The sequence below is a fragment of the Neopsephotus bourkii genome, unplaced genomic scaffold (genome assembly GCF_033783945.1).
Source record: "Neopsephotus bourkii isolate Nb327-2 ecotype Australia unplaced genomic scaffold, CSIRO-AGI_Nbou_v1 NB_318, whole genome shotgun sequence".
Taxonomy (NCBI): domain Eukaryota; kingdom Metazoa; phylum Chordata; class Aves; order Psittaciformes; family Psittacidae; genus Neopsephotus; species Neopsephotus bourkii.
This window is the reverse complement of record NW_026900826.1, coordinates 6,719,935-6,732,154: the sequence shown is the minus strand read 5'-3', so window position 1 is coordinate 6,732,154 and position 12,220 is coordinate 6,719,935. Positions and strand designations below refer to the sequence as shown.

Here is a 12,220-nt window from a genome sequence, read left to right as displayed (position 1 = left end):
CATCTGTTCTGCCAGGTGTCCCAGCAGTCAGCTTCACACGTAGATATGGCTGCCTACAGCAATCTCTCAAACACTACTCAGAGCATACAGAACACAACACTGAAAACTTGCAGATTGGGATCCAGAAGAGAGAGGGCTGTTCTTATCTTTGGCACAGCAGAAAGGATTCAGAAATTCCTACTTAGTGTCTGCATGACAGCTTCATAGCACGTCTACCCTAGCAGAGTAAATTTCCTAAAATAAATGCAGACTTCTAGATTAAAGATTCGCTTTTCCTGGTCAGGATGTGCCACATTTCTAAGGATAAAAGACATGCAATTATTAAGCTAGGTATGAGATCTCTGAAATTCACAGAAACAGAATAATGATGCAAAAAGTGTAATAGAACAAACACACCCTCTTCCTAAATGAAACCAGCATTTTGTTTACTTTAGAGCTAGTCACGTGATTCTTCCTCTAAAGCCCTTGGAAAGCCCAGTGAATGCATCTGGAATAGCAGAGTCTATGACATCTCACAAAGTCTGTAATCTTTTTTTTTCTAAAGCCACTTTTCCAGGTTACCAATACAGCTCTCTCATAACAGCTTACATCCTTTTGTAACACCTGCACCTTTCAAATGGTTTAGGCAGTTCTATGTCCCTCTGATCAAGCCATCCTCTACACCAAACTTGTCTTCTCCACTAACAAGCAGATTTTTACAAAGGTAGCAGTGTTCAGCTAACAGTGTTCCCTCTTGCCTTCCCTACTTGCCTAAAAGGAGATTCATAGCAAAAGATGCCTGTCCACAACATCCAAAAGCTTCCATTCTCATTTATCATTTTGTCATGGACTTCATCTTTCACAGAATCACAGAATCCCAAGGGTTGGAAGGGACCTCAAGAGATCATCTGGTCCAAACCCCCTGCAAGAGCAGGGTAACCTAGAGTACATCACACAGGAACTTGTCCAGGCGGACCTTGAATATCTCCAATGTGGGAGACTCCACAACCCCCCTGGGCAACCTGTTCCAGTGCTCTGTCACTCTCACAGTAAAAAAGTTTTTCCTGATGTTCACATGGAACCTGCTATGCTCCAGTTTACACCCAGTGCCCCTTGTCCTATCACTGGACATCCCTGAAAAAAACCTAGCTCCATCGTCCTGATACTCACCCTTTACATATTTGTAAACATTGATGAGGTCACCCCTCAGTCTCCTCCAAGCTAAAGAGACCCGGCTCCCTCAGCCTCTCCTCATAAGGGAGATGCTCCACTCCCTTAATCATCTTAGCTGCCCTGCGCTGGACTCTCTCCAGCAGGTCCCTGTCCTTCTTGAACTGAGGGGCCCAGAACTGGACACAATATTCCAGATGCGGCCTCACCAAGGCAGAATAGAGGGGGAGGAGAACCTCTCTTGACCTACTAACCACACCCTTTCTAATACACCCTAGGATGCCATTGGCCTTCTTGGCCACAAAGGCACGTTGCTGGCTCATGGTCATCCTCCTATCCACCAGGACCCCCAGGTCCCTTTCCCCTTCGCTCCTTTCCAGCAGGTCAGTCCCCAACCTGTACTGGTACATGGAGTTGTTCTTCCCCAATGCAAAACTCTACATTTGCCCTTGAATTTCTCCCTGCCCAACTCTCCAGCCTATCCAGGTCTCGCTGAATGGCAGCACAGCCTCTGGTGTGTCAGCCACTCCTCCCAGCTTAGTATCATCAGCAAACTTGCTGAGGGTACATTCAGTTCCCTCATCCAGGTCGTTGATGAAAATATTAAACAGCACTGGTCCCAGCACCGACCCCTGAGGTACTCCACTAGTCACAGACCTCCAGCTAATTTCTTTGTAATTAACAGTTTTTGTGGTACACTCCAACTCACCACTATGCAGTCACACTGCCTGCCTCTGACTTGTGCCAGTACCATCAGTGGTACTGTCACCTTCAGGAAACACAACCTGCTGTACTACTAGCATGACAGCTCAGGTAATCATTTCCTAAACAGATCCCAGTTACTATTCAACTTTTTAATTTACTTTCTCAACATAACAGCAACAGAAAGTTTTCAAAAGACACCTGGAGCTAAAGCCATCACCCATAAGCCAACCCTCACTGGAAAGCTTTGTGTAATCTCCAGGAGCACCAATTGCTACATGAATCACACACCATTCATTTGTGTCATGCTCCGCCAGCCTTGAGGTACTACACCTACCTTCTGTACAAGATGAACATGATACAGGGTCACTAGTTGATCGGACTATGTTTGAACTTCGGCAATTTGTAACATGATGCTGCTGGACCGTACTCTCATTGCCACTTGCGTATGATGAAGTATTTGTGGGCCCAAAACAGGGAGAAGTCTGGGAAGGGACAGGAGGCTGGCTAACGTCTGCACAGCAGATTTGCTTTTGCTTCAAAGGTGGTGTGGCATTGCTCCCTTGAGCAGAATTCTGCAGTTCTGACAGGCTAAAATTCTCTGAGGAACAGTCCAAGGACCTGACACAGGCACAGCTCTTTTCCAGTCCTTGAGACCTGTCAGTAGAGGCTTGGCTGTGGGAACTGTCATCCTTGTCAGGAAAACCCTCTGAGTGAGTTCTGTGGAACCTGCAGTGGGTGCTGCAGCTCTGGTCCGTAAGCCCTTTGGGGGCTGTAGAGCAGGGAGAAAGATCTGCAGAACAGAGAGACCCCTGAACTTCCAGTGAACAAAGATCTTCAGAGGAGTAGCTGCGGTCTGGGATATCAACAGTCTCGGAGACCATAAAAGAGGTGCTCTCGACAGAAACTGCAAAACAAGCAGAGAAAAATAAAGACTTCTTGCCCCTCTTCCCTCCTCCCCCCTCCTCCTCCCCCACTTAAAATTCAGACTTCCATATGTGGATGTGAAATCCACATCTATGTATGATTTTAAGGAACTAGCTTCTGTAGAGACATAGCAGCAATTGTTAACAGCAGCACTTAAAAACTAGTCACCTTCAGTGCCACCCTCCATTGTAGTTGTCAAACAGCAGGGCTTTTTAAAAATACAAATTACTATTTAGCAGGAGTTAAAGGTGGCCACTGGTGGCTCTGGAAACTAAAATCCTACTTCACAGAACAGATTCCCTGTGTGTGTAGGAAGAGAAGCTCCTCGCTAATCTGTTAGGCTATCAGTCTCATTCTGGATGCTAGGTGAGAGAGGACTGTTTCTGTTTCTTGGACCACTCTGTCACCACCTCTCTGCCCATAAGCGCACTAACCTCTCACACCTCCCAGACTATTCATCAGTACAACACAAATGTGATATGGAAAAAGTATTTAATGGAAGTTTTACTAAAATACTTACTTCATACAAACTGCTTAGCATCTGATGATCCACTGAGGCTGTAATGTTTCAAAAGCCCTCCATAGCAGCAGACATGGTAAGGAGGCCCATTCTAGTAACTTACTGTGCTGCTACCCATCTCCTTGCATTCACAACATCTACACTTTAGTCAGCAAGCTTCTCATTCAGGCTTCTGGAAGCCACACAGGAAACTACTACATGGAAAAGGCACATGGACTATCAGGAAGGCACGCATAGTTGCTGACCATGAGAAGCAAACTGCCAGTTATGTGTGTTACCCTTCAAAGAGAAGCAACAGTTGCCACATCTGCCTCAGAGGGCTTCACAAAGCATGCTCTGTTGAGCAGAACTTTCCTCTGCATTTCCAGCCACATCAGTTGATGACTGTGAACAATCTGAAAGCAAATCCTTCTTTACCCATGGGAAAGGGCGGAAAAATCCACTCAAAACCCCTACTACATCTTTCTCAAGTAGACAAAGACAATGCTATTATCACCTTGTGCACTGAAGTCCACGGTCATGTTCCTCTCACCCAAGCTTGACTCTGATACTTGCTGATCAGTACCAGTGACCTAAATGAAAATTGGTCATTGAAATAGCACATTAATCTGCAATTTACCACAACCAAGTATATAGTGCCAGCAATCTCAAGAACACATCTGATAATGTGAAATAACTACTATCTAAAGCTGCTATTCAGACTGAACGCTATTTAAAAATACAGTATTTTACAATGTCTTTGTGTCAGGAACAAATGCAGGGCAAAGAAACATGCTTAAAGCAATTCTTATTTTTTCCAGAATCTACAAGCTAAATTCATTGTGAGTTCATAGGCAGCTGGGGCTGCAGACCCACATTACAAAGCTTAACAGCTGCAATGTTTAAAACTAATGGTTTTCTTACAAACAATCTCTTTTTCACAGTCTGCATTTTCTGTATTACACAGTTTTCCCACCACACTTTATCATCCTCAAATAGGATAGAGAAAAGCAGAAACAAAACCAAGCACAAGAGCAGTATTTTCCTTACTTATTTGCTGAGATGTTAACACCTAATGTACTTTTAGGCCACACATCACCATTGCCACCAAAGGTGACCAATGCAGAATGCTCTCCAGCCCATCAGATTGCTGAAGAGAGATAATACTAGGACCCACCTTTTTTTTCAGAAAGGGTGGATTTAAGTGGGTAACTTCCCTTCACTTTTGAGAATCACGTGAACACAGCAGAGAATCAGTCCTACTGGAAAGACTCGATCCATAAACACCTGAAATTTAGGAAATCTTCTTTCCATTGATTTTAGCAGACTTCAGATTTCACCTTATTGCCAATCTCATTAGATTTCTAGCAATTCTTTGGGATCATGATTGTTTAAAAAATGGTTCCAATAAACAGCTGGTAACAATATGTGAGAAAAATATAAGAAGTCAAAAGGAATGAGACTGATACCATCTTTAGCAGAAAACATCTTATCTGCTTCTGTCTCCAGGGCCACAATTACCTCATGAAATCTTATTATGGTTGCTGACACGACCTAGAAATAACCACCAGTCACCTCTGTGAATAACTTGAAGTTTAATCTGTAACTGGCTGTCTAAAAAACTGAACGTGACACTATTACTCTGAAGCTATCAAGGAGGAGCTTCCAGTGCACATGGCAGTGTAGATTAATGCACATATATACACACAGATATATTCAGAGCTTATTGTGCTAACTAATTTTTTTCTACATTGACCTATCCATAGCTTACCGTGATCAGGGAACTTCTGATACAAATTTATTTTCTAAAAGTGAAGTCTAAGGGTCAACAAATACAACTCTAAACCAAGAAGAGTACCAGGCCCACTTTAACACAGCAATAGCTTGATAAGAGGTCTGGGAAGCAAAAGCAAAATCATTCATGTTTTTAAACAATTTGCTTGGAAATTAGAAATTTCTTAAAGGATCTTTCTTTATGGAAGCAGAATATCACATCTGTGGTTAAAGAACAAGAAAAAAAATGGTGTCATTCAAGTTGCAGACCACTCCTGGAAACTAACTGTGGAACTGCTGCGAGCTACCTGGAAAAGTAAGAAATGTTCTCAAATGTTCTTCATTGCTGGAAAAGATCTTATCAGACTGTGGAAGAAATTATATGTTTTGAGGGTGTTTGTTTCTTTTTAAAAATCGAGGAGTTATTTTTAAGTCTGTGGTTTCATAAATTCTTAATCTTTGACAGGAAAGTATCTGCTGAATATTTGTGCTGAAACATTTTCTGACTACCTACATTCTCCCAGTCATCTGGCAGCTGTAGTGACATCGTCTGGTAACTATAAAAAGGCCTGCTTCCTATGAAATCAGCTACTTGCAAGGTTGAGTTTGGCTTAGTTTGGCAAAACTGTACCTGTGAAAAAGAACCATCTGTAGCTTTGATCTAGAAAATTTAAAACGTTATTGCACAGCATATAAAGGAAACCTAGGGCTTGTGAAAAAAGCTGGCTTAGCAATTCCTGAAATCAAAATATTGCATCTCTCTCAAAAACCCCACTCTGTTTTACAGGCAGAAGAAATACACACATTGTACTTACATGCCTTAGTTCCCTACTACACAAACACTTCTAGATTACACACTTCTAGATTACAACAGTTCAATCTTCATGACTTTTTTTTTTGCCCCCCCCCCCCCCCCGCGTAGTTTGACAAAGGGAACAATTACAGCACGGACGGATTTCTTTTTGACCTGGGAATGAGACAACTAAGCTCATGTGACACAAGCCACTGAGCAACTATCAGTACATCTTTTTGGAACAGAGCTAGTACAGAGCACACTATGGACCTAAGGTGTATTCCAATACGGGTGGGAGACAAAGCTCTTTTACCTTGCAGTTAGGTGTTAATACCGATAGTCCTTCAGCTCCCCTAGGGTAAGGATACATGTCTTAGGGAAATTACAGAGAGGAACAGTTCTCAGCACTCTCCTCCATGCAATGAGATCTGTATCAGTCTTTCACATCCTGTGGAATTTAGAGGGATGCACAAGCTCAGCCACCAGCCATCACATCCCTGCACAGGCTCCACCCCAATCAGAGGTTCCTACAGAGGCTGAAAACCCTGCAGTGACATACCTAAAGACACGAGGCTGCATAAATAAGATAATAATCTTGGAGGTGACTTGCTACTATGTGAATTAAAGGACACAGTCTCTCTGAGTGTTTATTGATGCCTGCAAAAAATTACAGTTTCTAAAAGCTATTTTAAGTATTTTGCTATTAGTGACAGCTGACTCAATTATCCCAAGTCACACAAAACTTTGCTCAAATTAGCTTTAGCTGAACATGTGGCTAAGTTGTAACTCCAGTTTCAGTTCAGCTGACACCATAGTAAAAAATAAGACAAAAAAGTGTAATGTAAATACTTGAAGCATCCTGTGTCCTTTCTCAAAGTTCAGAATTGAGGTGTTACAAGCTCTCAGGAATAACTGTTTCTGCCACAGAACAGCAGAAGCCATTATGAATTGTAAGAGGCAAAAGTATAAGCAATAGATACAGAATTAGTAGTTGCTGTTTCATAAGAAGAACATGTCCCTATGCTTTTATCCTTCAAAGCTTCACCAAGTATGTTTTCTTATCAGGGAGTGTAACACTGAAGCAGGAATCTGTTTCCAGCACTTTGGTGCCTGACAGCAGCCTCCTTATGGAGGCTTACAACTACTAAAGCACACATTTGGCACCGAGTTCATGGCATCTTGTCAAGACTAGAGCGTACAATTAATAAGAACCTAAACTATTATCAGATGCTCCCAGTACTTTTCCAGAACAGGATGTGAAAGCTGACAAAAGCGGGGCACTGCAAATGTGTATTTTTAACTTTGTTAGTCTGAGATCATTCAGAGATTTTTGTTCATAGCTTTCAAGTACATGTCCTATCTGTACATAGCATTTAAAACTGAAATTTGTCATTATCTTGGCTCAGATCACATGCAGAGCAAAACCAAATGTCCCATGAGCTCTATGCTACATACACACATACCCAAACATAGAGAAACTGTTAGCATTACATGTCACAAGACACAGTTATTTTTTCTTTATTAAACCTACACTGCTGTACTGGGCTCCAACCGGAAGTAGTATACTAAATTGAGGCAAATCCATTGTCATCAGCAGTTGAAATAAAAAATATTTTACAATTGGAGGTGTTTTTAAGAAAATAAACCTGCTTCCTAATCAAGATTTCTTATTCCTTGTAGAAATTTAGAAGTGTAATCTCGTTTTAAAACACCATTATCCTTTTCAAGTAAGGAAAACCATCATGCTTCAGTGGTGCCAATCCATTCTTCTAAGTTTCTGTTACTGACTGTTCAATATCGTATAACTTCTTAAACAGATTCAGCTGAAGTATTACTATTCATTAAGATTTGCCCAAACATGCACAAGACCATAAGGAGAATACACATTAAGTCAAATTCGTTAATTAAACCCTTTTAAAAAGAATGGTGTGGAAAATGTGCTTAAAGAACATAACTATATTCTAAGGCTTGTTCTCCCAAGTACAATTAACTCCTACATTATCTCAGACCGTCAAATTCATGTAAAATTGCTTCGGATCACGAAAATTTGAAGACTATGTAAAAAATTTCCTTTGGCTCTTTCCTTACCTGACTGGCAGGCGTCTCTCCAATCACTGCCTCATAAGGAGGGGGCAGCTCAGTTGGATACATCATTCCTGGGCTGTTAATGGTTACTGCATACAAAGCACTGAATGGGGAATGAGGGAAATCCAAATGGAGACCTCTGTTTAAAAAGAGAAACCAGTAAGCTTAAAATTAAGAAATGGCATTGGATTTATTTGGCGAACTACCACCTACAGCAGTGATGTAGTGATCTCTGAATTCAAAGCCAATAGACCAGAAATAATAACACTGAAGAAATTTAGCAGATAATCAAAAGGAAGCCCTCATTCACAGGGCTTCATTCAAAAATCTGTAGCCTTAAAAATTCTGTTTCATTTTGGATACCAGCTGTTTCTACCAGCCCGTTTCACAGTCATTCAAGCCCTTCACTACCCCACATTGATACACATTAACGCAAACTATTTCCTTAGAAAATTAAATCATGTATTCAACTTCAGGTGTATAACGTTAACAGCTGTGACAGGATCTCTGATCAAAGCTGATCTCTGCTTTAAGTTCAGATATTGTTATCTTTGTCTTTGCTAAGTCCACTCCCTTCTCTATTACAGTGGTGCCTTAACACAAATATTTCCAGGTACATCCTAGTAAGTTTCAAAAAAATGTATGTAAAAAATGTATGTAATCTCTCTGGAAAAGAAGCACTTAGTCTAAGTGAAGGATATTACTTGGCTTCATGTTCTTTGAAAGAGCTTCATATTCTGCATCTCAGAACTATGCAATGACTGTAACTACAGGGAAAAACAATCACCTCTGTGCCTCTATCACTGGTGTGCAGGTATATTCTGGTGGGTAGTAGGGTGGAGGTGGAATCGGTGGTATGAACTCATCAAAATCCAAGGTTTGATGCAAGATGGTTCCATGTGGAGTCATACAGTCAGGATGAGTAGAATGTGGCCTCTGTGGCAGAAACTGAAAATGAACAGGTCGAGTTCCTTCAGATAGTAGAAACATCAACACCAATAATAAAAATGTTAATAAAAGGTCAGTATTAGCAACCCTGATCAATATCCAGTGTCATTAATATCCATACTGAAATGAAACAAACATTTCTGGAAGCCTAAGAATACTTGAGATAAATGAGAAGTGTGAATCAAATTACCAAAATATAACACAAGGTTTTACCAAAGATATAGAGAGGGCTGTGCCTCAAAGTCAGTCACTCTCGGGATGCAGAGTGTAGCCATTTAAAATTAAACAGCTTTTCAAGAAATACTTCTACCTTATAATGTAATTTTATTATAGCACTAATCGGCTATCTTTTAATAACTGAATAACTGGTGACCAACAGATACAACTAAAGTAACTACTCACATGCTTCTGTTTCCAACCTGAGATGCCTTGTGCTCATAGAGAAAGGAAAAAAAAGCCCCCTCAAAAACCCCAAATAAACAAAAGCATAAAAAAGCTACTGCATATTCTCTAAATTTTGAATAGGACAACTACAAATATCCCACCTATTTTTCACTTCCAAACAAGAGGCCATTTATAACTATTCTTTATTATTATTGTAACATAAAACAATAGCCATTTGTGGTTTGGTGATACCAACATTGCACATTTAAATGAGATACAAAGTTTTTAAATACAGGTATGAAAGTAAGAAAGCAATTTACTCCATATAAACATCTCAAAAAGAAAAAGAAAACCACTATGCTGAATAATAAAAGTAATACTGAAAACTGCTGTCAGCATTTGTGACAGGAACCTAACCTATCACAGCTTCTAGCATAGCACTGTATAAAAAAATCATTCTTACACTTCAATATCAGAAACATGGCAGATTAACAAGTTTTCTAGCAAAGGCTTAAACTACTTCAAGATGGACCATTCTGCAGAACACACAGAACCCCACCACCTCGACCTGGCTTTATACAGTCCCCATGGATAAAAGAGGATCAAAAACCTAAAACCACAGAAGAAGTATTTCTTCTCTAGGCAAGCTTCTGGTGTCATATTGCTTTTCTTGGATCAGTAGATGACTTAGTTTTAGCTTCTGCCTTTTAAAACAAATGTGCTAAGAAAATCTGCTGAAGACACGTTTTGTTTTTTACACTTGAAAAAGATCATATATGTCTTTGTACTGTTGTCTCATTACATTATTGTTTGGTTAAATCCATGATAAATATTCAAGAAGCAGTGAAAGGGAAAATGCTTATGCTTAGCAGATCCAGCAGATATAAAATAAATTACCTTTATTTTCAATATGACAGTTTAATATTTTTCACTTTTTCAAATTTAACTTGGTGCAGTTATGCTGAATTTACATCGCCATAGAAATTATATTGGTCTTAGGTATTTAAAAAGTTGAGGTATATCTTAATTCTACAAAACACATTCTATGTATGTTGTTTCAAAGATCAAAGCTGTAATAATGCAACACAACAGAAGGGAAGGAGGACCAATTTCAGTTGTTTGTGAAAATGGCTCTCTACAGATGCTTTCACAAGTAACTATTAAATAAAGAACCCCTTCTGCATAAATCTGCAGAATTGGGCTTGTTTAGCCTGGAGAAGGCTCAGGGAATATCTTATAACAGTCTTCCAATACCTAAAGGGGCCTACAAGAAACTGGGAGAGGGACTTTTTACAAGGGCATGTAGCGATAGGACAAGGGGGGATGGTTTTAAACTGAACGAGGGAAGATTTAGATTACACATCAGGAAAAAAATCTTTATTATGAGGGTGGCGAGGCGCTGGCACAGGTTGCCCAGAGAAGCTGTGGCTGCCCCATTCCTGGAAGTGTTTAAGGCCAGGTTGGACAGGGCTTTGAGCAGCCTGGTCTAGTGGAAAGGGTCCTTTGCTCATGGCACGGGGGTGGAATTGAATGAGCTTTAAGTTCCCTTCTAGTCCAAACCATTCTATGATAACATGTGATACCATTGTATCTTACAGACAATCAATGAGCCACTGTAATTTACTGATGGCACAGGTATAAAAGACATGATATAGACATGATTTACATTTTGTTACATAAAACGTCTGATGCTGTTAAGGATACTCTTTCATGTGAGATATGATGCTGTTAACCTGAGTGCTATCTGACATTTCTGTAGGTTTGTCTTATAGAATAAAACTACATTTTTGCAGTCATTTTTTCTAAACTCACCTCATCTTTCAACAACCGTTTCCCAAACTGTAACATTACATTAACTGGCAAACACCAAACCTCTACTCTAAGCAACCATCAGCCTGCTACCATCCCAAATACGTTGAAGAATCTTTTAGGAAAAAAGGAAGAAAGACAAACTTCAACTTTATAGCAACCTAGAAACTGTCTAAAAAATTATCATAATGAAGACAAATATCTGTATACTCTAGCTCATATTTTGTACCCTACTTGATTCCAGCAAACTCAAGATTACATTCATTTCCTAGCAGAATTGATAATTTTGAGTCAATTTTACTGTCTGGAAATGAAACCATTTTCTTTTACAGCTTTCTTTACCTTCTCCCAGACTATATCCACGTACTGACATGCAATGCAAGCTTTGGTTTGCACCAGAGAACATGCACCTCCATCTCTTCAGTTCTTGAGTTTTCTGGAGATTGTTTCATTCAGCCATATAGAGGAAGAAACACTCAGCACTCCTCAGAAGGCAGAAATTAAACCCATAACACTTTTACAGTAAGTGAACTATCAGCGTACATTTTATGGGGTGTAACAGAAGGAAAAGGTTTTACACAGGGTAGAATACACTGAGGGTCAAGAGGGAAAAGACCTGATATTTAGATGCATTTCAGTTTAACAGCAGTATTACTTACATCCCTTTCAAGAGCCTTAACTATGAATACAAATAATGGCAACGAACTCTGTGTGACCAATGCTGAAAACGAGTGGCAAAACAGACATGAAACATGTACATGTTTATAAACGACATGTTTACCTGTGTGATATCATCCTGCTGGAAGGCACAGAAATTAAAGTGAAAAGGCTGTAAGAGGAAGACTAGCAGGAAATGAAACAATAGCAAATATAAGGGATTATCACAAAGAACAGACATCCTTGATAAAACAGTCGGAAAGCTACTAAGTGGGAATTAAACCACAGCTTGTTCCACACTACCCTATCTACTAATCTCCACTAGGCTGCAAAAGTTAGTTCTTCCTATAGTAAAATGTATTTTAAAAATCTTTAAGGGTTAGCCCCAAATGGTGAAAGCTGGCATGGGCTCAGCAAAGACTTAATACAAAGGCCATAGGTAGGAAAAAGCAAACAGCTCACAAAGCTGGACTAGGTGGAGGAACACTGACATA

General features: G+C 40.0%; 1 protein-coding gene across 2 annotated transcripts in view; it reads right to left on the bottom strand.

The window, feature by feature from the left end:
• The window catches only part of ENTREP2 (endosomal transmembrane epsin interactor 2), a 103,527-nt gene that overhangs the window by 7,427 nt on the left and 83,880 nt on the right, over positions 1 to 12,220 (bottom strand). Inside the window, exons 6-10 of one of the 2 annotated variants that reach the window (XM_061347551.1) lie at positions 11,851 to 11,868; positions 8,716 to 8,876; positions 7,932 to 8,067; positions 3,795 to 3,870; positions 2,189 to 2,758 (exon numbers count right to left, since the gene is read on the bottom strand). In XM_061347551.1, coding sequence (XP_061203535.1) covers positions 2,189 to 2,758; positions 3,795 to 3,870; positions 7,932 to 8,067; positions 8,716 to 8,876; positions 11,851 to 11,868 — 961 coding nt within the window. The remainder of the gene's footprint in view (positions 1 to 2,188; positions 2,759 to 3,794; positions 3,871 to 7,931; positions 8,068 to 8,715; positions 8,877 to 11,850; positions 11,869 to 12,220) is intronic. The other variant, XM_061347552.1, reaches the window with a different exon arrangement.